The sequence below is a fragment of the Rhinolophus sinicus genome, chromosome 4 (assembly GCF_057876585.1).
Source record: "Rhinolophus sinicus isolate RSI-liver-muscle chromosome 4, RSI-T2T, whole genome shotgun sequence".
Classification (NCBI taxonomy): domain Eukaryota; kingdom Metazoa; phylum Chordata; class Mammalia; order Chiroptera; family Rhinolophidae; genus Rhinolophus; species Rhinolophus sinicus.
Genome location: NC_142504.1, coordinates 112,644,066 through 112,667,512, shown reverse-complemented (window position 1 = coordinate 112,667,512; position 23,447 = coordinate 112,644,066). Strand labels below are relative to the sequence as shown.

Sequence of the window (23,447 nt, the reverse complement as noted above, 5' to 3'; positions counted from 1 at the left end):
AAATTTGTTTTATTGGAAAAATATTGAGAACTATATGTGAGGCATAATTTAGGAGTGGCACTATGAATGAAGAGGGAAGTCCAGGGTGAGATATAGGACTAAAGTGGAGGAGGGGGCTTCATCTAGTCTGAAGAGCAGAAATGTTATGGAAAAGCTTAACAGAAGAAGCCACACCTGGCCAAGCTTAACGAAGAAGCCAGAGGGAGTAGGCAGCTAGGAGAGGGTAAGCTGGGGCTCAGAGGCAAGACCACGTGTGTGCTATGCGGTGGAGGACCTGAGAGTCAGCTCCAGGACAAGGTGAATGGTGGACTGAAGTTGAAGTTCGGCAAAACCAGGACCAACTCTGTGAGACCCTATCATATACGCTATGAAGTTTGAACTTTATTGTCAAGACTGTGAGGATGCCTTCAAGAATTTTAGGCTAGGGACTTACAGGGCCAGATTTGTGTTTTATAAAGATTGCTCTGGCTATATGACAGGATGGATGGAAGTGGCGTGGACATGAGTGGGGAGAATAATTACCAGGCTGCTGCTACAACCCAGGGGAGAGGTGGTAGGTAATAAAAACCCGGAAGAGCAGGATGCAGAGAAGTAGGCCGATTTGAGTCTCTTAGGGAGGAAGAGTGACGGAACTTGCAGGTGAGTTAGAAGAGAGGGGTGGGCAGTGAAGAAGGGAAGGCTGCCTTCTCATCATGGAAACAAACCTGTGGAGATGCACTTACCAAGATAGAGATAACCGGAAGGATACCATGTCACAAAGGTTCAGAATTTACATGTGGAAAGTTATGTTGTTACTTCAACATCCCTTGAAGGAAAATTAATGGGAATATAATGAATGCTCATTGCATTCACATACTGAGTATAAAAATCTTCTCTGGTGTTCTTTTATATCTGAAAGATATAAAAGGTTCATGCCTTTAGTAGATTGTACTTCCGTTGATGAAGCATTTATTCATTACACAAGATGAAACTAGTTCACTAGGAATGATTCATTAGAAAATATTATTTTGTGGTTTGACTCTTGTCTGAAAATCCAGAAAACATACTTTTAGTATACAAGTATTTTTTACTGGTCAAATACATTACTCTGTGAATCAAACATGTCACTGTTTCTGGTTGAGGTGATACATGTTTTGAGCTTTGATACATCAGAGCTTTCTGGAAAACATTTCGTACAGATTTGTCTGAAAACCTTTTTTTTTTTTTACCTTTTATTTTTAATTTTTAAAGAAGATATATTTCATTTTCAGAGTTGAAATAATATTTGGGAGAAGGAAAGTGGGAATGGGTCAATCTCATACTAAGTTATTCCCTAAGGCTAGAGTATTCTTAAATTCTACTATCTAAAATTGGTTTTGTTTTATTTATTTTATATGGTTTAAAAGTAACTGTGCCCAAATTCATCTTTCCCTGGAGTATGCAGTGAGGTTTTAGGTTTTATTTGTGGTACATCACTGATAACTCACAAACCATCTTGGTGGCTGTCCCTGGTTCCTGAAATCACTAGTGATTTATTTACATACACCATTTAGATGCCTCGTTTAAGCCTGTGAGTAAATTACTTTTGCTGTTGCATACAATTGAATCTATTGACAGGCAAAAAAAGATGCTTTCTTCTCCTGACTGTTACTCTACACAATGGACCTCCGCAAGGAAATGGCATAACAGTGTTAAACCTCACCTTGATTGAAGCCCATTAGGGTATCTTAGTAACTGCCACCACTGGCTCTGACACATCCTGTGATTAGCCCCAAATCCCCCGGTTTTATGGCCTTTTGTTTTGTTTTGCTTTTAAAAGGCAAACCCATAAATGTGATAAATGTAACTCCAAGATAATGGAGTTAGGAAGCCATTACTGAAGGCAATTTTAGAGGAAAATGGAGAGTGTAAAATGATGACTTTAAAATATTTAAAATTATGGAGGTGGAAATTAAATTGCAGAGTTTGGAGGGAAGTGTGTGCCCTGCCGGGGGACTAGAAGTCATCCCTAGTTTAGAGAGTTTACACCAAGATAGGAAAGCCAGGGAGATGTCAAATGTGGAGTTTAAATATTTCACAAGTAACCATTTAATTAGTTTCTGTATTTAAAAATGGCATGCAGCAATGGGACATACGAATTCATAAGCCATTTTTAATCTACGCTCCTCTGACCTCGCTTCAGACAGTGTGTTTAACTAACTGTACTCTGAAAAAGAATTCTGTTCCTTTTTCCTGTTTCATCTTTGTTTCCAAGTTTAATGTGTTTACAAGTTTAATGTGGCTTTTAGGTGAATTCTAGCAAATGGAGAGCCATAGCACAATAAAAAGCACCCAGCATCTTTGGTTCGTGAAATTAACATTGGATTCATTATTTAGATTAAAAATACATGATACAAGCTCTGCAGTCATTTACTAGATGCCTATATGTGCCTGAATATTTCCACTTATACTACTAATACAGTAAGTAGCAGTAAGTTTGAAAACTAGCAAATCCAACATTCTCTTTCATAATAAATACTTTATAAATCCCTTTAGCTATGTTGAAATCATATTCATAGATAATGAAAACTATCTACACATATAATTTCAAAAGCAGACATGTAATGCTCTAAGTGTAATATAAAGGAGAAGTAAGAAAGCAATTTATAATAATATCATCTGTATTTTAACATATAAATGTTCAGGCACTATAATGCGAGAAGGTAAAATGAAGTGGGTACATGGGTCCACCTTTATTTAGTCACCAGTCACCACGACCACACACACCACTGGAGACTCAATTGCCTTGAGTGGCGTGGTCATCAGTGCTGCTGTTGTCAACAACGGGTACAGTTCTAATACTTCGAAGGGAACCCTTCCCCTGATGTAAACCAAACAGGAATATAATTCCTGAAAAAAGTCAAGGAATGCCAAAAAAGCTCAGAAGTATTTTGTGGACTTTTTCTTGTACCAATTACTTTCAGATGAGTCAGGATCTCTTACATTATTAATTGCAATTCCTTTGAAGGTTGTTAGGTTTTGGCCCAGAACTCGAAACATCATCTTAAATATAGTAGGCCCTCAATTGATGGTTATTTGTGTCTAAGTTACATTGGGCACGAACATCTCTATTTTATTGAGAGTAATAGAGTGACAGCTGAATGCAGCTGAAATGGTTTCGGTTGTCGTTGTGAATTAGAAGAAGAGCCAAAAGCCTGGTCTGTCTGTCTCTTCCTTCTTTTCCCAATTCCTTTTGATAGAAATACTTTTCTAAAAGAGCAACATATACAGGACCTGGCACCTACACAGAACCCTGCGGCTCCCCAGTGGAAACTTAGAGACTGAAAGAGTCCTTGCAAGGAAGTGCGAACCACAGGTTCAAGTCAAAATTAGAAAAGAAATACTTTGTCCGGGGTCCATGGAAAAGATGAATGTATTGATATAGGGTGTTTATTGTGAGTTTCATTTCTTGTAGTGATAAAGACTTTGAACTAAGCTCCTCTTATTTATCCTTTCATTGCCAGTGGCGCTAATACGGTATGAGGTCGTTGGCTGGAAGCAATCAAAGAAAATCTCATCCGGGTCCTAAGATTGGCGAGGGAATTCTCAGGGCTTCTTAGCAAGTGCTCCTCTAATACACCAAGAGCCACACAGCCGTTTTGCATGTGTCCTGTTGGATATTGTTGTAGAAAGATTGAGTTTCCGAACCGGAAGCCTTTTCCTGCCTGACTTAATATTTACAAGCCAAACTCTTTGACACTATAATAAATAATAGACACTTAAAAAAAATAATAGACACTTTGGATCATTGCTCTGAAATAATGCTGAGAAAATAGGATCACAATGAGACAGCTTTCCAAATTTGGGAAATGTCTCTAATTGAAGTGATGTATTTCCCCCAACTCACTTTGTTTCCGGAAACTTCATAAAGAGCAATAGGAATTACAGAGAAGGCACGGGATGCCAATTTCCTCCTCCTATACTTTGCTATGAAGCATCTTCTCTCCTCCCCGTCCCTTCCTGTGAGGTCGCGTCTCCTGCTCCGGTTGGTTCTCTTAGCCTGTCTGAGGTTCCTCCGGGTCCGCTTGGGCCGTCCCTTGGTCGGTGGCACGCAGGCTGAGCGTGTGACTAGGGCATCTGAGCTGTAGGCGATGCTTCTTCTCTTCACAGCGGCTCTTCCTACCTATGAGATCACGCTGCTTACGGCCCAGCACTGCCTCCTCTGCACTGCTGTGGGTGCCCACCCCACACTCAGAATTTAGTGATAAATGACAGAGGTTGGCACGATGCATGGTTTACCAATTTGGCCCTAGGATGAGTAACTTAAAAAACAACACTCACACGTGAATGCATACACTAGATGAATGAAATTCTGCAGTTGCTTTAGGCCGTCTTCCACTTCAATAAAAGTACATATTTACAGAATAAACGTTTGTTTTATTTTCTGGTTGTGGCCAAGCCAGTCCTTTTTCCACTTTGAGAAATCAGAAACTTAAATGGCAAAATAATTCGATTTGTGATGTGTGATAATAAATCCTTTAAGCTTATTTGTTGCCTTAATTAAGGACTTACTTCATTTTCAAAGCTCTGCCAATCTACTTTCTAAAATGTTCCCATGTTCCTTTTTCTTTCTACGATATGCTGGATCTTGTCCAGCGGCCTGTCTCTCGTTCTCTACTGCTTTTGAAACCGTCACGGGGAGGACATAACAGATCCAGGCCGTATGTTGCTGGTGGACACAGGGTCAGCCATGGGCACTTTTCCAGAGGCAACACACACCCCCGGCTGGTGCTTGGGTACTGTGCCCATCAGATGTGATCCTTTCTATTGCTTTTACTCTTGATAAGCCGATTGTCACGTAGGTCTGTGAGGACCTTATTATAGTTGTAAGAAAGCAGTGCATTCCACTGTTGGGATTGGTTTCCTAGATGCTCAGCATCTGCTAGCTTCTTGCTGTGTTCTCCCATCTACAGCTGAAGTGATGTAGAAACGTACCGCATTTGCTATGTGGGATTAAGTTCAAATCCTGGCTCTTCTCCTGACAGCTCTGGCCTTAGTTTCATCATCCATAAAGTGATGCTAAGGATAAACCCCTCACTGGATTATTTTAAAAACTAAAATGAAATAGTGTATGCATAGAGTAGTGGAAGCAGACAAGACTGCTCTAGGAAGTATGGCTATTATTCTTATGAGCTTAGTCCTGCAGATAAGATCATCATCCTTCTGGATAGGGACCAGGAAATGTAGGCAAAATGCTCAGCAAATCAGGGTGACAGGTACAGCCCTCAGTGGGGAGGATTTTTCAATCTAGAATTTCTAACATTGTCATCTTCAGAGATGACCTCATGGATGTATTTATTGCCCAATATTTTTTGAGCCTCTTAAGGTGTGAGGCATTGTGCTAAATATTGAAGACAGGCCATCTGTAAGGTGTCGATAGTTTCGTAGGGCAGTGACAAATGACAACAAAGACAAAACAATACATACAAGGTAGAGAAGTAAACAGAGGAGGGAGTGGCTAGCTCATCTTGTACGAGTAAGAAAATATGTCTTCCAAGTAGGTGGTGTCCCAGTTGGGTCTTACAGGATAAATAGTGGTTTTCCTGGAATGGGGTGGAAGGAGTATATTAGGTGTTCTAGAAGAAGAGCTGGCCAATGCAAGGTCATGAAGGCGAATACTATTCCTGGGGAAACTAGAGTATATGGTAGACTCTACCAGGAGATGCGAATGGAGACAAAGGCAGGGGTGAAAATCATAAAGGATTTTACTAAAGAGTGTGGAATTTGTCCTGTGGAAAGCATGATCAGATTTGCATTTGAGCTAAACAGTTTTGGATGCAGTGTGGATTGGGGGGGAAGATCATTTAGGCAACGCTTCTCGTGGTCCAGTAGAAGAACATAGGGGAAGCTCTGGTAACTCAGTCTTGTATTTTCATTCTGGTTGGTTTACAAGTCATTCTGTTGTGCAGGTTTCTCTGATGTCATGCTTCACTCCTACAGGGGAGATAAATGAATTAGCAGGTATTTAACGATCATCAAATATGTGGGAGATATTATGTAAGGTATTTCCAGAGATTGAAATAAGTGTAATTCACGGTACAATTTCCTTGAAAACTTTGGGAACACGGTGGAGTAACAAGCAACATACAAATATTTAAAAAAGTATTATTTCTGCCTCCAGGGAGCTCAGTATAACTGAGAAAAGCAAGGCCTCGCCATGGAAATAGAAACCCCAGCAGTTTATCTTTCACAAGGGTAGTAAATTGTTGCACACAATTATGCAGCAGTAGGAAAGGGGGGGAGGGCTCAGTGGATGGACGAGGGGCTGCTGTGGGCAGCAGTGAGTCCTGCGAGGCGGGTAAGAGAGGGGCCTTGCAAGGAAGAGAATGCAACAGAGTGAAAGGGTTTTTAACCGGCTCAAGCCGTGTTCCCTAGGTTGGAAGCCTCCTCCCTGCGTGTTGGTGTAAGTTCAGATTCTAGGTTCCAAGCAAAATTTGGGAGAGTCCCAGAACGTGTCTGCCTTAGGTTGCTGTCCCTAGAAGCAGTCCCAGATGGGAGGATAAGTGGGAAAGAGATGTATTAGGGACTTTCTCGGGAACGTTCCGGGATGTCCCCCTAAAGTCCATTAGGAAAGTCGCAGGATAGGCCAGGAAGGAGTCCAGGGCAAGGAGCCATGGAGGTTACCTGTAGCTCACGTGGCAGAGGTGCTGAGGTTGTCCTGATTGGGCCAGCATCTGTCACTGGGTAAGGGTCCCTCCCTCTCGTGTGTAGATTCCCAGGCAAAGCAGGTCCCAGCGCCCAGGACAGTCCCCCACCCCGCCCCACACTGACAGGCGCTCGCTGTTCTTCTGGAGCCTGTGCTCCTGGGAGCATGGCAGCCTGTGACCCGTGAACACGGTGGCCTGGGACAAAGCTGGCTCCCGGCTCGCCTGTCCCTTCCTTGCTACCTCCCTTCTGTCGGTGGGAATCTGCTTCCTTTCCTTCTACTTGGAAAGCAATCGAATGGATGATTTCACACTGATGTGTCGGTGCCTGCCAGCAGCTGAGGTTGTTCCGTGCATTTTAACAAGGACAATAAAACAATTGATTTCTAATTATAGGATTTAAGGCATCATAAAATAAGATGTTTAGGAACAGGGGCTTCCTGGGAGCCTGTTTTTCCTCTGTGAAATGCAGCCCAGTTCCAGGGTGGAAAGGAGCCCTCTGAGTGTCACCTGTGGTCCCTTAACTGGGAGAAGGATGGCAGCCCTGCCTGAGGGGCAGCTCCGTGAGCCTCCTACCTGGTGGGCCACCCTTCTCTGCCGTCCAGCAGCTGGGTGACTTCTCTCTGGGTCTTCGAGAGAACTCAATGTGTCAGTACATGTAATGCACTTAGTGCCGGCACATAGTAAGGACAAATTCACGGTAGATTATTTAGCTTTGAAAATATGTTGAAAGTGTTTAGTGTATAGGAGTCAAAGTGCTTAGTAGCACTAATAGTCTATTCTCTAGCAGGGGCTGATTAAGGGTGGTGTTAACCTCCTCACTCTTTTTCTGTAAAACTCCGTCATGCAGAAAATCTACGATACATTTCCAGATATGAGGGGGGCCAACTGCCCACATTTCAGTAGAAAAGAAGCCGGAAGTCCTGGGCTGCCCTGTGACCTCCTGGTTCCAGGCCCTCTGAACTGTGCTATTTAAAATTCTTACATCCCATGAGTCATTTTTTTTTCCTGATGGAGAGAAACAGCAGAGTTGCTCAAAAGTGTGGCTTTCATGTGCTTCAGCAAACCTATGGTACCGACTGAAACAAAAAGCCATTCTCTCATCGTACCGTGCCAGAGAGAGTGAAACTTATCTTTTAACAATTCAAGGCTGTGAGCATAAGTTACAGTGTAAGGACCTGTGGGGACCCTTCAGACAGACCCTCTCAAGCTTTGGGGAGCTCCCTGACTCTGTGGGGAGGCAGCCTGGGGTCTCCAGCCAGGATCCAGGACCCAGCAGTTGCTTTGAATCACAGATGGGCTCAGGCCTGGGTCGCAAGTCTTTTGCTCTTTGGTGCTCATGTTGGGGATGGGGGAGGGGGGACATCGCGTGTTGGACGAGCTGCAAACCTTCTTTGAGTGGGTGTTTTCTGGGCCCAGCCCTGCTTTGCTGTCCAGGACGTGCTCACCTGACCCGAGTCACTTCTTTCATTTAAACGAATGGCTTTGCTTGGCCTGTGTTTCTGCAGGCTTTGCCAGGTGGTGGTTTTATCTCTCACAGCAGCTCTTGTTCTTCCCGCTTTATCTGTGCGTTTCAGTCAAGCAATCTTTTAGCTTACTTTTATCTTGTTTGGTTCCTTTACCTTTTATCTGCACTTTAAACGAAGGGCAGAGAATGGAAATGTGTGGGGAGGGGGGTGGAGAAGAGCACTGATTCCCCTAACCTGGCAGGCTTGCTGCTTCTGAGCGGTTCTGGAGAGATCCAGATTGTCCCTGAAATGTCGGCCTGGTGAAGTCCTCACCGCCCATGGGGGTTTGCTCAGGATGCCACCGACGGGGAGGCTTACACATTGGAAATTGGTCGTCTCACAGTCTGGCGGCTGGAAGTCTGAGCTCAAGGTGTAGGCAGAGTCGGTTCCTCCTGAGACGGTGAGGGAGGAGCAATTTCAGACCTCTCCTCGGCTTCTCGTGGTTTCTGGCAGTCTTTGGAGTTCCTTGGCTTGTGGATACTTGACCGTGATTTCTGCCTTCATTTTCACATGGCCTTCTCCCCGTGTGCATGTCTGTGTCGCGATGTCCCCTTTCTATAAGGACACCGGTCACGTTGGAGCAGGGCCTACCCTCCTCCAGGGTGACCTCCTCCTAACTGATTCCATCTGCAATGACTGTTTCCATATTCGGTCACATTCTGAGGTGCTGGGCATTAGGGCTTCCATGTATCAGCTTTGGGAACACCATTCAACCAATAACACCCCAAACATCATCAAGGAACATTCCAGCTTCTTAGAGAAACGCCATCTACTACTTTTATTGCCTTCTGCATTTGAAGTGTCCACAGCCAGGGAGTTTAGAGGATGGTCAGAAGTGTGTGGTCCATATGGCCCAGTCTGAGCCCTACTGTGGTGCAGGCTCAAGGCTGCTGTTTGCTCCTGTTTCGCGTTTGCTTGGAGCTGCTTGACCCTTCAGTTCAGTGTCCACCAAGACTGCCCTTTTCAGTTTCGTCTGCCACAGGCAGAGCTATGAGGGCCACAGCCAGACTCAGGAAATTCAGCCTGTTGGGTCTGTGCTGCTGCTTCTGCCCTCAGTACATCTTCCCAAACTCCATACCCTATGAGTGTCTGAAACGCCACTTCTCCACTTTCCGAACCTTGTTGCCTGCTTATAATTGGAAATTGGTGTGTACTTTTTTTCGTTTGCTTTCCTTTTTGTTATCTATCTATCTATCTATCTATCTATCTATCTATCTATCTATCTATCTATCTATCTATCATCTATCTACCATCTATCATCTATCTATGTATCTATCACAGTATAACTGACATACAACATTATATTAGTTTCAGATGTGTATGACTTAATATTTGTATATATTGTGAAGTGACTGTCTAAGTCAAAGTCAACATCTATCACCATACATAATTATAAAATTTTTAATTTTCTCGTGATGAGAACTTTTAAAATTCGCTCTCTTAGCAATTGCTTGCTTATTTTAAGGCTTCATCTCAGGCCACATTAGAACATTTCCTCAGTCCTCAGGTAGACAACATCTTATTTTCCATTTCTATGAGACACTTTATATTTAAGAGTTTTTAGCACATCCGTGGCCGAGGCGCCATCGGGAATCCACAAGGTCCCTACTATTATCGGGTCTAATTGGCTGGGGTAGTAGAGCTCCTGCAGGTAGCTTAGGGCAATGCTGGCTACTTACTTTTTAGCCTATTTTAAACATGATAAGAACAAGTTTTTGCCTTGTGCTTTAAATACCCTGTGGAGAGATCTAACTGAGCAGGAGCTATTGATTTGGACGTCATCTGCACACAGGGATGGTTGACAATTGAAGAGTCCGGGGGATGACCCAGGGATGGTGAGTGCAGGGGGATGAACAATGGAACCCTGGGGAACAACAGCATTTTAAAAGAATAGCAGAGAAAGAGGGACTCCGGAAGGAGACCATGCAAGACAGTCAGAAAGGAGAGAAGACAAGCGGGAAAGTGCAGTGTCACAGAAGCCAGTGGGTTTCCAGGAGGGCATTATACATTTGGCCCCACCCACAGAATGTACAACACCAAGAGTGAACCCTAAGGAAAACTATAGACTTGGGGTGACTGTGACATGTCAGTGCAGGTTCATCCTTGGTAACAAATGTCCCATTTGGTGAGTGATGTTGACCATGGGAAACTGTGTGTGTATGTGTGTGTGTGTGTGTGGAGTGGGTGTGTAGAGGGTATGTGGGAAATCTCTGTGCCTTTCTCTCAATTTTGTTGGAAACCTAAAACTGCTCTAAAAAAACTATGTTTTTAAAAGAAAATTAAAAAAACACACACCACAGTCTATTCTATGTTTATGTTAAGAATTAATGCATAACTAAGTAGAAACATAAAGTTCACTGGTTTTTATTATTTTTGTTTCTATTCTTAGGGTTAACTTCTAATCCAGCCTGTTCTTTCCTGTTAACCGCAACATTTTGATCCCTCGTATCAGCAGAATCATTTTCCAGTTCCAAGCATGTCAGGATGCCAGGGTCCCCTTGTGCATTTTCATGGTCATTGTGTGTGGCTTTACAGGTGCCAAGCAGGAGGTTTGGGTGAGCAGAACACACAACATGAGAGGCAAGGCAGATTCTGCAGACCTCTTTTGGATCTGGTCACCAACTAGCTATTCTGCTTATCCGGAAAGGTGAATGGGGGCTACTGTATGCTTCCAACCGTCAGCCTCTGGAGGGGGGCCTGCTGCTTCCAGGTTCAGTCTGTATCTGTTGACAGGTGGGTCTGGGTCCTTACGTAGAACCCATGCTGTGAAAACCTCCGTGCACCCTGCTCCCACCGAGACCCGCTGGCCAGGCTGTCCTGCTGGATTGGTCCTTTGTTCTAATGTAGACACTCCTAAGAGGGAACCCTACTTCAGGCCAACAATACTTGGGGTTGCTTCCTGAAAGCAGGTTTTGGTTAGATAGGAAGGTGAAGAAAGTTCTGAGATTGGAGGAGAGCGGCACCCACCGAGGAAAACAAAACAGGCATTGAAGACCAACATCAAAACTGCAGCAAGGGCAAGCCTGCCTCTTACTTGCCCGGGTTTGCCACAGCTCATATCAAAATTGGACTCTCTTTCTTTTTGTCATTTCTTTTCCGTTCTTTCATTTGTCCAGCATCATGTGCTATCAGTATCTGGTTTCGCCTTTTATTTCTATTTTTCCCTCATTTCTTTCTCTTTTCTCACGCCTTCTTTTCCCTCTCTTAATTTTGTTCTAATTTCTCGTGTGTTTCCTTTAAGGTTTTATTTTCTTGTTTTTTCCCATTTCTTGGGGATTCTCTCCTTCTTCTTCTGTTTGTGCTATGCTCTTGTGTTGGCTTCTTACTTAGAGATGAAATGTTTCCTGTGTGCTTGTTATGTGGGTAACGTGTTAGTGTCAGTAAATGGTTGAATGGTTACAGACCGAAAAACTGGAGTGTTGTGGTTTTCTCTTTCCAACAGCTTTTTGACACTTGGGCTGAAGAAACACTAGTTTTTGGTGGAAATGAAACTTGTATTACACACAATATTCTTGAATATAGGTAACAAATTGTACTGTATGCTAGACTTCATTTCTCTCTCGTTTTCAAGTGTCGTTTCTTTTCTCCTCTTTTTCTTTCGTCTCCTGTCCTCTCTTTCCTACTCGTCTTTCCCTGTTATTGGAAGTCAAGGAAGTGGGTCCCAGGCCAGCCCTGAGCAAATGTGTGACACAGAGAGGCCGGGACAGATGCTCTTTGCTTTTCTGCATTTCTTGTCTAGCGTTCCTGTGCTTTGTGACACCATCACTGCCCTGTCGACTTAAGCGGTGGTCAGAACTCCTCAGCAACAGCAGCAAAGCTGTCATATTAAAAACGTGTTAATGACCACCAAACAGCCTGACGCATTGCCACGCTGGGCTCTTGTAGTAATTCCTGAAGTTTATTCTCTAGATCAGGTGCTTAAATTATTTGGTCTTGGGATCCCTTTATACTCTTAAAAAAGACACATTGTAAAGACAACACTTAACATGAGTTCTTACCGCTTAACAGCTTTTTAAGTGTACAAACAACATTGGGATCTATACAGGCGCTATGGTGTGCAGCAGGTCTCTGGAACTTACTTGTCTTGTATAACGGAGATTTTATACTCGTTGGCTAGTAGCTCCCCATTTCTTCCTTCCCTCTGCCCTCAACAACCGCTCTTGTATCCTTTGCTTCTATAAGATGGATTATTTTAGATTCCTCATGTAAGTGGAATGATGCAGTATACGTCCTTTTGTGTCCGGCTTATTTCACTTGACATCAATGTCCTCCAGGTTCATCCACGTTGTCTCATATTACAGAATGTCCTTCTTTTTTTAAGGTTGAGTAACATCCCATTGTAATATATGCCACATTTTCTTTATCCATCCATTCATCAATGGACACTTAGGTTGCTTCCACGTTTTGGCGATTGTAAATAGTACTGCAATAGTACTCTCTGGATGAATATCCAGAAACGGGATTACTGGGTCGTATTTTTAAAGTTTTTGGGGAACTGTCATGCTGTTTTCCGTAGAAGCTGTACCATTTTACAGTCCTACCTACAGTGCAGAAGGGTTCCAATTTCTCCACCTGCTCGCCAGCAACTGCCTTTTTTGTCTGTTTTTGTTTTTGATAATAGCCATCCTAACAGGTATGAGGTGATATCTCAATTGTGGTTTTGATTTGCATTCCCCTGATGATTAGTGACATTGAGCATCTTTTCATATATCTTTTGGCCATTTGTATATCTTCTTTAGAGAAATGTCCATTCAAGTTGTTCGCCGATTTTTAAAATTAAGTAGTTTTGGATTTTTTTTTTTTTCTATTGAGTTTATAGGAATTCCTTATATATTTTACAAATTAACCTTTATCAGATATGTGGTTTGCAAACATTTTCTGCCATGCTGTGGTTGACTTTTCTGTTGATTGTTTCCTTTGCTGTGCAGGAAGCTTTTTAATTTGATGTAGTCCCACTTATTTATGGTTTCCTTTGTTATTTGTGCTTTTGGTGTCGTGTTCAAGATATCACCGCCAAGGCCAATGTCATGAAACTTTCTCCTATGTTTTCTTCTGGGAGTTTTACAGCTTCAGGTGTTACAGTTAAATCCTGAATCTATTTGGATTGATTTTTGTGTGTGGTGTAACATAAGGGTCCAATTTCATTCTTTTGCAATGTATATGTCCAGTTTTTCCAAACACATTTGTTGAGGAGACTATCCTTTTCCCATTGTGTATTCTTGGCATTCTTGGTGAAGACCAGTTGACCATATATCAGTTGACCATGGATTTATTTCTGGGCTTTCTATTCTCTTCCATTGCTCTGTATTTCTGTCTTTTTCAAGTACCATACTGTTTTAATTACTGCAGCTTTGCAGTAGAGTTTAAAATCAGGAAGTGTGATGCCTCCAGCTTTGTTCTTCTTTTTCAAGATTGTTTTGGCTTTTTGTGGTTCTACTGAATTTTAAAATTGTTTTCTCTTTTTAGTCTTTTAATAATTATTGAGGACTCCAAAGAGTTTTTGTTTATGTGGGTTATAACTATCAATATTTACTGTATTAGAAATTAAAATTTAGCAAAATTTAGAAGACCAGAATTTACAAGCACATATCCCATTAGCCATTATAGACTGAAAATATCTACTATGTATTCTTATAGGATAAGAATGACTATCTAAGAATGTATGTATGTTCTTATAGAATAAGAGTTAAAGGTAAATTACCGTGTTTCCCCGAAAATAAGACCTAGCTGGACAATTAGCTCTAATGCATCTTTTGGAGCAAAAATTAATATAAGGCCCGGTCTTATTTTGCTATAAGACCAGGTCTTTATAATATAAAATAATATAATGTAATATAATATAATATAATATAATATAATATAATATAATATAAATAATATAATACTGTGTCTCATATTAATTTTTGATCCAAAAGATGCATTAGAGTTGATTGTCCGGCTAGGTCTTATTTTTGGGGAAATAGTACATTTTAATATGACTGTTAAAATTAGTTTGTACATTCTCAGAGAGGAATACAGGGACCCGCTCAGCTCCTCAGCCCAAACTATGAGAGCTGCATAATCTCTGATGATTATGCAGTGAGCGCTGTGTGCTGAGGATTCCAGCTGTGGTGGGAGGAAGGTGGGAGAGTACTGGAGGGCTTTCAGGCATTCACAGGACATGTGGGTCCGTACGTTATACATAAGACAACGTACATCTGAAAAATGGGTTTATGTGTATTCAGTGAAAACGATTTGGTATCACTTTTAAGACCATGAAAACCCTAGGTGATATGGTTCCAATCTAAATATTTGAGCCTGAGAGTCAGTGTGGGAGTCACGGGCCCAGCGTCTGTGCGGAACAGTCTTGTGAAACTCAGTCCCTTGATATGATCTCTACTAAGAAAAGCACCAGGGTTTTTGATGATGTTCCTTGTTATATGGTTAACCAAGTGACACTAAAGAGAATATGTGTGAACAGATTCTGTCAAAAGCCTTTTTCTTACAAAATTGTGGTGTAAAGATACCAGTTTCAGTTGATGAAATGATGTTAAATAACATCACCAATCACTGTGATAGAATTTTCCAGGTAGCGTCTACCTTCGTATGGAAAAACTTGAGGACCTAAATGTAATCAGTTGCTTCTTCTTTCCAGATAGTTTTGAGATCAATGTTTCATCAAATAGCCACATGGTCTCCTCACCTGGAGAAAATACCACTCTCACATGTGAGTTTCACATGAAGTGGCCAGTGCAAGAGGTTACATGGGAAAAGCTCCAGTCTCATCAGATCGACCACTTGATCACCTGTAACTTGTCCCAAGGAAGAAGTCACACCTCAAAGCACCAGCGACAAATACTGAGCAACTGCAGCCAGGGGATGAATAGGACTTTCATCACCATGCCCCACGTCACGGCCTCTGACTCAGGGCTTTATCGCTGCCAGTTCAGGGGTGGCCCAGGAGAAAAGGAAACCTTCGTGACAAGACTGACCGTAACTGATGGTGAGTAGGTGACACCTGTCTTCAAGTGTCAAACAGGGAAAAAACCAACCACGGTGGGTTGGTTTGTGTTGTCTTTTTTCACGGCTCTATTGTTCAAAATATTTTTTAATGATCGAATTCAGCTTTTGAATGTTTGTATTCAGTATGTCTTTATCTTGCTAATCCATCCCTCCCAGATTTAACAATAATAGGATTTTCCCCCCATTTTCTTGATCTGCCACATAGTCCTGAAATTAAAAAAAAAAAAAAAATAAAATCAGTGAGTCTGAAAAATATATGCTATGAACAGCCTACAAGTTTCAGCTGTATAATTCCCATTTTTTCAATTACATTGAAACTTTTTGATGGTGGTGACTAGGTTTTAAGATCTTCGTGTATCCTCAGCAATAACAAGACAGCAATATGGGCTGAATCAGTGTTGAGGTGAGTGGAATTTAATGAACGTTTGATAATGTGGCTGCTGCTTGGCCAGATGGCAGCTTTCAGGACCTCAGCTGTTTTCGGACCTGGCAGCAGAAAGAGCCTGGCCTTGAGGCTGCGGAAGCTGATCTTTGGGGCTGCTCCCCTGCGCAGGCTCCTTCCAAGGCCCAGTACTAATTCTATGTTAGTCATTGTTTCTCGTGTCCTCATGAAGCCCTGAACTGTGAGTTCAGGCCCCACCAAACCTATGTGAGAGTCAGCGATTTTCACTTACTGAAGTGCAAATACAGAGAGGCCTGAGAGGTATAGCAGTCTGTATGGAGGCCTGAGTCACTACTGAGTGGACCAGGCTCTCCCAGTTCTGCCTCTGGGCAAGTTTACTCACGGCAGAGGGACACGGCAGAGGGACACGTCAGAGATGATAATTTCTTTTCACTGGTGACAGAAAACTTACTTCCTCCCTCTCTCCTTCCCTCCTCTCCTGCCATCTTTCTTTCTCCCTCATATGCCTCCGGCCAGTTCATGTGCCTTGGCTGGTGTGTAGATTTTAGAGCCAAGGCTTCCTGAGGTTTGGCTGTCTCGTCATGGACAGCTTATACTGCAGACTGATGTTTCTTCCTGCTCTGGAAAGGAAGAAGAAAAGGTTTTGTGTATACAGAGGCCTTACTGCCTCAGTGGCCACAGCAGTGGTGTGTGTGACGAGAATGGCCATTTTTCATGCATATGCACAGCTCTTCCTACTGACAGTGGGAGCTGGGGTGAGACAGAGAGAGGGTGCCGAAACAAATGTATATGCATTTTAAGAAAGGAAGAAACTGTATTAAAATTGTCATACTCAATATATACCGTTAACAAAACATGAATACAAGTCACGTTTGACTTCTGCAATTACAAGAGGTGCTCAAAGTGGTTGCCATCAGCATAATTTTAATACAGTTCTTTCCTTTCTTAAAATGTGTGTACATTTTTTTGGCATCCTCTGTATATCATTCTTAGAACTCGATGCAAAAGTGTTGATGGACTATTTGGGGGAGAAAAAATTAACAGAGATTCTTCATTTTAAATGTTGGCTCCATTCCTCAGACACATGTAGAAAATATTTCTTACCTAAAAATCACCTTGCATTACAGAAGTGGTTTTTAAACCTGTCCAGGAAAAAGAAAGAATAAAAAGTCACTGATCTCCTCTCAGAAACCAGGGCCAGAAAAGTTCTATTCAGAAAAATATCATAAAGAACCATTTTCAAACACATGTGAAATAAAATCTTGTCTGTTTTTTGTTGAAGAAATGATTACAAACATCTTACATAAGAGAGAAATGGAGGTAATAGATTTTTAGGAGGTATAGTTACTTAACACGTACTATTTAGTGAAAATGTCTTTTCTTATCTACACATGACAAAGTTTCTTGCACAAAACTTCATTTTCTTTATACATAAGCTATAAACCAGGTTGAAAATGAAAGTGACTGAACAAAATGGTCAGTGTTGTTAGTGCCCATGTGTTTTGAACACCCACAAAATGGCTTTTTGACATTCAATTGACAGGTTGAATGAATAGCAACTGGAACTACAGTAAAAACATTGGAAGTGACAGAAGATGGCAGCTGCTCACTGTGCATTTTGGTTTAATTCCTTTTTAAAAGAACTATAAATAAAGATTGGATATAAAAAAATCAGATGGAAGCAAAAATAGATCAGTTGCGTTTTCTCTGGTGTGATTTGATTATTTCAAGTCTTAAGGCTGTTTGGTCAAAAATCAATGTAGAGATTAAAGTAGAGAGACAGGTATGAGATTGTGGAGCAGATTTAATTTATTTCAACTGTCAAGGGAAAGGTGATTGTGGCACAGATTTTATAAACTGCTATGAATCCTTTTGTTAGCGCCCATCAATGTCTTTTACAGGATCCAAAAGAGATTTTCAGGATCTCACAGTCTATACACACTTACGCAGTGGTTTCTCCCCTGACGTTTTGCTGCCTGCACTCACCTTCAGACAAGTACCAAGTACTCAGAGGTCACCCAAAGGACAACACAGTGTCAACCAATATGTTACATATCCAGGAGTTGATATATTTTGACCAGAGAGAAAAAGGGGCAAAAGTATGAGTTGAACCTGAATTTACTATTGTCTTTCTTTGCTGAATGAAAAGAAATACTTGTCTCCTGTCTTTTGTTCTCAGAGCCTGAGGCATAGTGCAAAATAGTTCCAGACTGACTCTTCTGAATGTGAAACTTGTCTAGACTACAGGGGCAAGAAACGGGGGCGGAAATGTGTGTATACTGATGGTGGCCGAAACTACTCTTGACCCTTAATATCCTCCAGAATTTCATCAGTCATGAGGAAAGTATTTAGGCTTCTTCCTAAAGAATTTGGGAAGTTTTTTCATATGAATGGAAGGATGTTCAAACGACTGCTGTGTCACCTGTGTTTATTGATTATTTAAAAAAAGAGGACCAAAGAAATGAAATTGGCTCTCTGAGAAAGTTTCTGAAGGAGGCTAGTTTTGGACAAAGTTCTCTGTGCTACTGATGAGAAGTATAGTTACTCGTGTCCTTCGCTAACCTTCAGAGCAGAGGAAAGAGACAAAACAGGGTACAGGGAGTAACGCAAAGTATGCACGTGTGGAGGAGAAAGTTGTGTATGGGTAACCACAATCAGATGACTAGGCGGGTACGCAGATTCTGAGTTAGGGGTTAATATAGAAGGGGTCGGCTCAGTTCAGCGATAATTTGTTGAAATTCTGGATCTCATGTAAGACCAATGAAAACCACTACCAATTCTCGCCTAAAGATGGCAAAATAGTATTCAAGGATGTGTAAGTCAAATAGCTGAGCGAAGAATAAAAAAGAGATTATTTGAGGCAGAGGAAATGAGCTAAGAGTCAGTTGGATTAGTCAGTGCACGAATGACTGAACTCTCAAACTAGATTACCACCGTTCCGTACTAGGTCTTTGGGCCGCAAAATGGAACCCACTCCAGAGAGACAAACTTCAAGTGGTGCCTCCTCTGGGCAGACAAAGTAGGAAAAGGTGCACTTTCGTCTGGGTTGATGTAGACCCAAGGTGGCATGCAGGCTTGCTGTTGGGCCCCACACCCTCCCCCCTTGGCAGGGCACAAAGGTAGCTGGACAAAGGGAAAGAGATGTTAGCCTGACTGAAATAACCGCTCATGCTTGGCACCACTTTGACAGTCACTCACACATTCATTCCTACTTTCTCCTTTTTCTCACCAGCCTACTCATTTTCACCACCTTTATCTCCATTCCTTTAGCATTTCCATCAGATCGCACCATCTTCAAGATTTTTCTACATTACCCAACACTGCCTCCCTGCCATTGAGCCATTAAGCATCTTGAATTTCTCAAGATTTTATATCTTGGAAATTTACACCCTCGAGTCACTTAGTAAGTGCATCTGTGTGCAATTGTCCAGATTTCTTATATTAGAAATGATTTGAGATTAGGCATTATGGCATCTCTGCTTAGAGTTGTCCAAGTCTCTTTCCAGAACATGCTCAATAAATGTTCTTGACTGATTCTTTGTGTATTAATATTTTGAGATATTCTAGTAGAGACTGTGTTCATTTTGTTTTCAAGTTTTCTAGGTGGATTATTTCTAGATTTTTTTTCATTAACACTTAACATTTGAAGTTTAGTGATTGCTGATCAAAGAAACTCTCAGAAGATTAATTGCAAGGTTTGGGAGAAAATTTTCATCAACTTTGTTTACATTCATATCTTTCAAAAAACCTATTTCCCTTTTTAACTTTATTTTTCTTGTTTTTGCATATTTCAGATAAATGGTGCATAGTTGCCAATCACCAGACTGGGGGATGGGGTTTGTAAATGAAGATTATAGAAGTTTTCACTAGGAAAGCATGGGACCTGAGCTAAGAGAATCTTCCCATGTGTGTCTTCTGTGAGGCATAGGGTTCATTAATCCAGAACCTTCTGTACCAGTCCTAGGAATTTATAAGTGATGTGAATATTGTCGGCATGGGGGTTGCCTGAGCTGATCTGTACAGGGCTGCCTGACATATATCCGTTTCCGTGGCGTGGTGTGACAGACCTCAGCCTTTCACTATCTGTAGCTACGAAGAAAATAACGCCCATCACAGTTCATTTAGATGATAAAACCACAGAACAAGAATCCCGCAACACTGGGGTCACTGCTTGCAAGTTAAATCGCCTCTAATGAAATGGATCAACTGCAATTTTCATCCCAATTTAGCTATGTTTTTAAAATTCTGGATGACAACTGGGTATCCAGATGAAACTACTGTTTCCCACATCACAAGTGAGTTGATTACTCAATCATGGCCTATTATGTCGTTGTATCTTTACAGTTGCCTCTGCTGAAATCAATTCTTCTAGGAGACACTACGTTAAAAAAAAAAGAAAAAAAATGCAGCCGGCCAGTGTGTTTTGTAAGCCCCACATAGTGATTTATTCCTCTTTCCTGATGCACGTAGTCCTGGAAGTTTTGCCTGCAGCCATTTTTTATTCATACCATATTTGTGTAGATAAATAAGATATTGAATTGAATAATAAGAAGTTAGTATCAGAGGGAAGGAAATGCTGAAAGCAGTCATCTTAAATTGATTGGATGATTCTATTCAGTAAGGCGCACTGTTGAGTGTATCTTGCTACCTCAGGTACGGAAAGCAAGCTCTAAATGAGCAACATGATACACAGTGTAAGTTGGTGGTATTAGAAAGCAGGTAATGTCAGGGATCGCTTTCCTTTAACTATTTCTTTATGATCGGAGTGAATTTCAAACCCTTTGCATGAAGTTTTCCTCTCCCTAGGAACTTCGAGTACAGATAGGGATTCAAATTCAGACAAATGTACTGATTTTCTTCCCACTGCAAATCTATGGCCACGGTTATTTGAGAGACCTACCTAATGACTCCAGCTGCAAAATAGCCATTTATACTCTTTTGGAGGCATGAGATTTTTCATTTGAAAGCATCTGGGAAGTAATAACAGCTTGGGGTTATCTCTGAGAGCCTTATTAGGAACAGAACATAGATGATTGTGTGAAATTTTCCCCAAAGGCAACTAGAAAATAACTTATAATTAAAAAAAATTAGTTCTGCATATAAGATTAATGGCATTTCATCCCTAACAGCAATTCTAATTTTAAGTATTACAATGCAATTAGTCAACTACTTCCAACTGGAACTGAAGTATTTCAATCATGTACTGACCTGACTCTTGGCAAATATTCAAAGATGACCCACCAGGTTTGCAGAGGGCTATGTTGTTTAAAAGGACAGGAAAGGAAGAATAAACATAGATACATCATTTGTAGAGATACATTTTTGAACCCTAATTTGTATCTTCAAGTTATTTACACTCAAACGATTCAGGGATTCTTAAAAGGCATTTATCAAACAGAAATATTTGGGGATAACTTTCATAAAGTAAATATTTTGCAATCCTCATAGGCCACTCTAAAATTTATTTCCAGAATTAATTCAATGTATTTCACTTTTGCTAGAACTCAAAAGTAGTGGTGATATTCATATACACATATTTTTTAAATAGAAGAGTCGCATTTTATTTGATTAACCCACAAGAAGACATGCTTCCTTTCCCAGATTTAAGGTTGAAATGGTAATTTTCTCGATTGGAGTGGTGGGGAGTGAGAAATGGCTTCAGCTAAGGTGAATAGTGAGTGAAATGAGAATTCCTTATCATCTCGATGATGGAGTAGATACTGAGAGGAGGAGACTGCGCTGACAAAGGGAGGGATATTGAGTCTGCAAAAAAAGCTCAAGGACGCAATGGATGTGCGAATGATGCCCAAATTGGGGCTACAAGGAGACAAGTTTACAAATACAGAAAAATACAGGCTTGCAAAGTGTAATTATCGTCCTGATGTTAAGGTGCCTTCGGTTTTTCATGTCTATAGAGCACTGAGGTATATTCTTCACTCTTAATTTGTGTATATGTGTGAATTCCGATGTCTGTGAACATTTGTTAGGAGGAGCAAGGATCATATTATTCAAGCTGCCATATGATAAACATTCGATAAATACGGGTGATTGTATGGGCAATTTTACACTCACAGGAAAAACGTACACAGGTGCCAAATCCCAAACACTTGAATCAAAACAGGTTGTTTTGCGTGTGTATTGACTACTGTCTTCTCTGCCTGATCCAGTCGATAATGGTATCAGTTCTGAAATCTAATCATGCAATTCCTTTTTAATCACTGGCTATTTTTAAAAGGAGAGATGAATGAGTAATTAAACTCTAGAACAGAAAGCTCTAGATTTTGAAATTACTACAAGAGATCTTGTGTCTTACAGCCAGGCATTGGCTTTCATGTGTCTTTTTTTTTTTTTTTTTTAAAGATTTTATTGGGGAAGGGGAACAGGACTTTATTGGGGAACAGTGTGTACTTCCAGGCCTTTTTTCCAAGTCAAGTTGTTGTCCTTTCAATCTTAGTTGTGGAGGGCGCAGCTCAGCTCCAGGTCCAGTTGCCGTTGCTAGTTGCAGGGGGCGCAGCCCACCATCCCTTGTGGGAGTAGAACCGGCAACCTTGTGGTTGAGAGGACACGCTCCAACCAACTGAGCCATTCGGGAGGCAGCTCAGCTCAAGGTGCCATGTTCAATCTTAGCTGCAGGGGGCAGAGCCCACCATCCCTTGTAGGACTCGAGGAGTTGAACCGGCAACCTTGTGGTTGAGAGTCCACTGGCCCATGTGGGAATCGAACCGGCAGCCTTCGGAGTTAGGAGCATGGAGCTCTAACCGCCTGAGCCACCGGGCTGGCCCCTTTCATGTGTTTTATAGAGCACTTAGTAAACATTATTTTAAATAAAATGATTTAAAATCGGATAGACTATTCGGAGATAAATATCCAGCCCGAAGCTTGCTGTCTGCTTCATATTCTGAAAAGATCTATATGACATTTAGAACACATTTATATATAGGCTTTTAGAAATGGCATATAGTTTGACTTTTGACGTTGTCTAAGGACCCAAGGGAAAGTTATAAGTAGCAGTTATAAGGATTAGGTGTCACAGGCCTTGTCTTGACTGCCATATGGAAAACTCACAGGTACCGCTTATATGTGTGCCAGTTACACTAAGAATTTACTGATAATTACTCGTTTAGCTGTCACAACAAGTCTATTATTACTCTATAAAGTTTACAGGTGAGGAAAGAGAGGCATGGAGAGGGCGAAGAACTTATTCAAAGCTTCGTAGCTCGTAGGGAGGGGGCTGGCTTCAGAAATCTTCACCATGACCCTGTGTTGCTGCTCCAAGTGGAAGAAAAAGTTTCATTACCATCAGCAACAGATGCATCGCAAGAGAAGCTGGCTGCTGGAGTTCCACAGCCTAACACCCTCCCTTTTAAGAGGTTTATAGGTGCACTAGCTCTCATGCAGAGCAAGTATAGGCAAGGGAATGCGAGTTTGATTTCCCGCCCTTTTCTCTCAGCTCTGTGTGCTTAAGTGTGTTCGGGTCACCACAGGTGCTGTGGGGGGCTCTCCACTGATGTGTCCCCTTTCCTGGGGTGTGTGGGTATCATGGAGTAACGCGAGGGAGAGTTTCTATACAGTCACATGTGGAACAAGCAGTCAGGGAGCAGGTAGTAGGCACTGGAGGGGGTGCTGGTTGCTGATGAAGTCAGTTGCCCACCAGGAACAGACGAGGGAACTTGAGCAGTAGCCTCTGCAGAAAGGACCATCAAGGCTCTTGCTGGAGAGAACTGGTCCTAGCTCAGCTCTCGTGTGTCCTCTTGGCTTTGTGAAGCACTTGCTCAAGGTCTCTACCAGGTCTGCTTGCTGGACTTTCCCCTTGTGGGAGAGCCCACTCCCTCAGGCGACCTCCCAGGTTCTGCTCAGGGTTCCCAGGGACGC

The 23,447-nt window shown here is 41.8% G+C and overlaps 1 protein-coding gene across 2 annotated transcripts in view; it reads left to right on the top strand.

The window, feature by feature from the left end:
* CD226 (CD226 molecule) overlaps nucleotides 1–23,447 on the top strand; it is a 64,825-nt gene that overhangs the window by 22,946 nt on the left and 18,432 nt on the right. For both annotated transcript variants that reach the window (XM_074339860.2, XM_074339861.2), the window contains exon 4: nucleotides 14,805–15,152. In XM_074339860.2, the coding sequence (XP_074195961.2) occupies nucleotides 14,805–15,152 (348 nt within the window). The remainder of the gene's footprint in view (nucleotides 1–14,804; nucleotides 15,153–23,447) is intronic.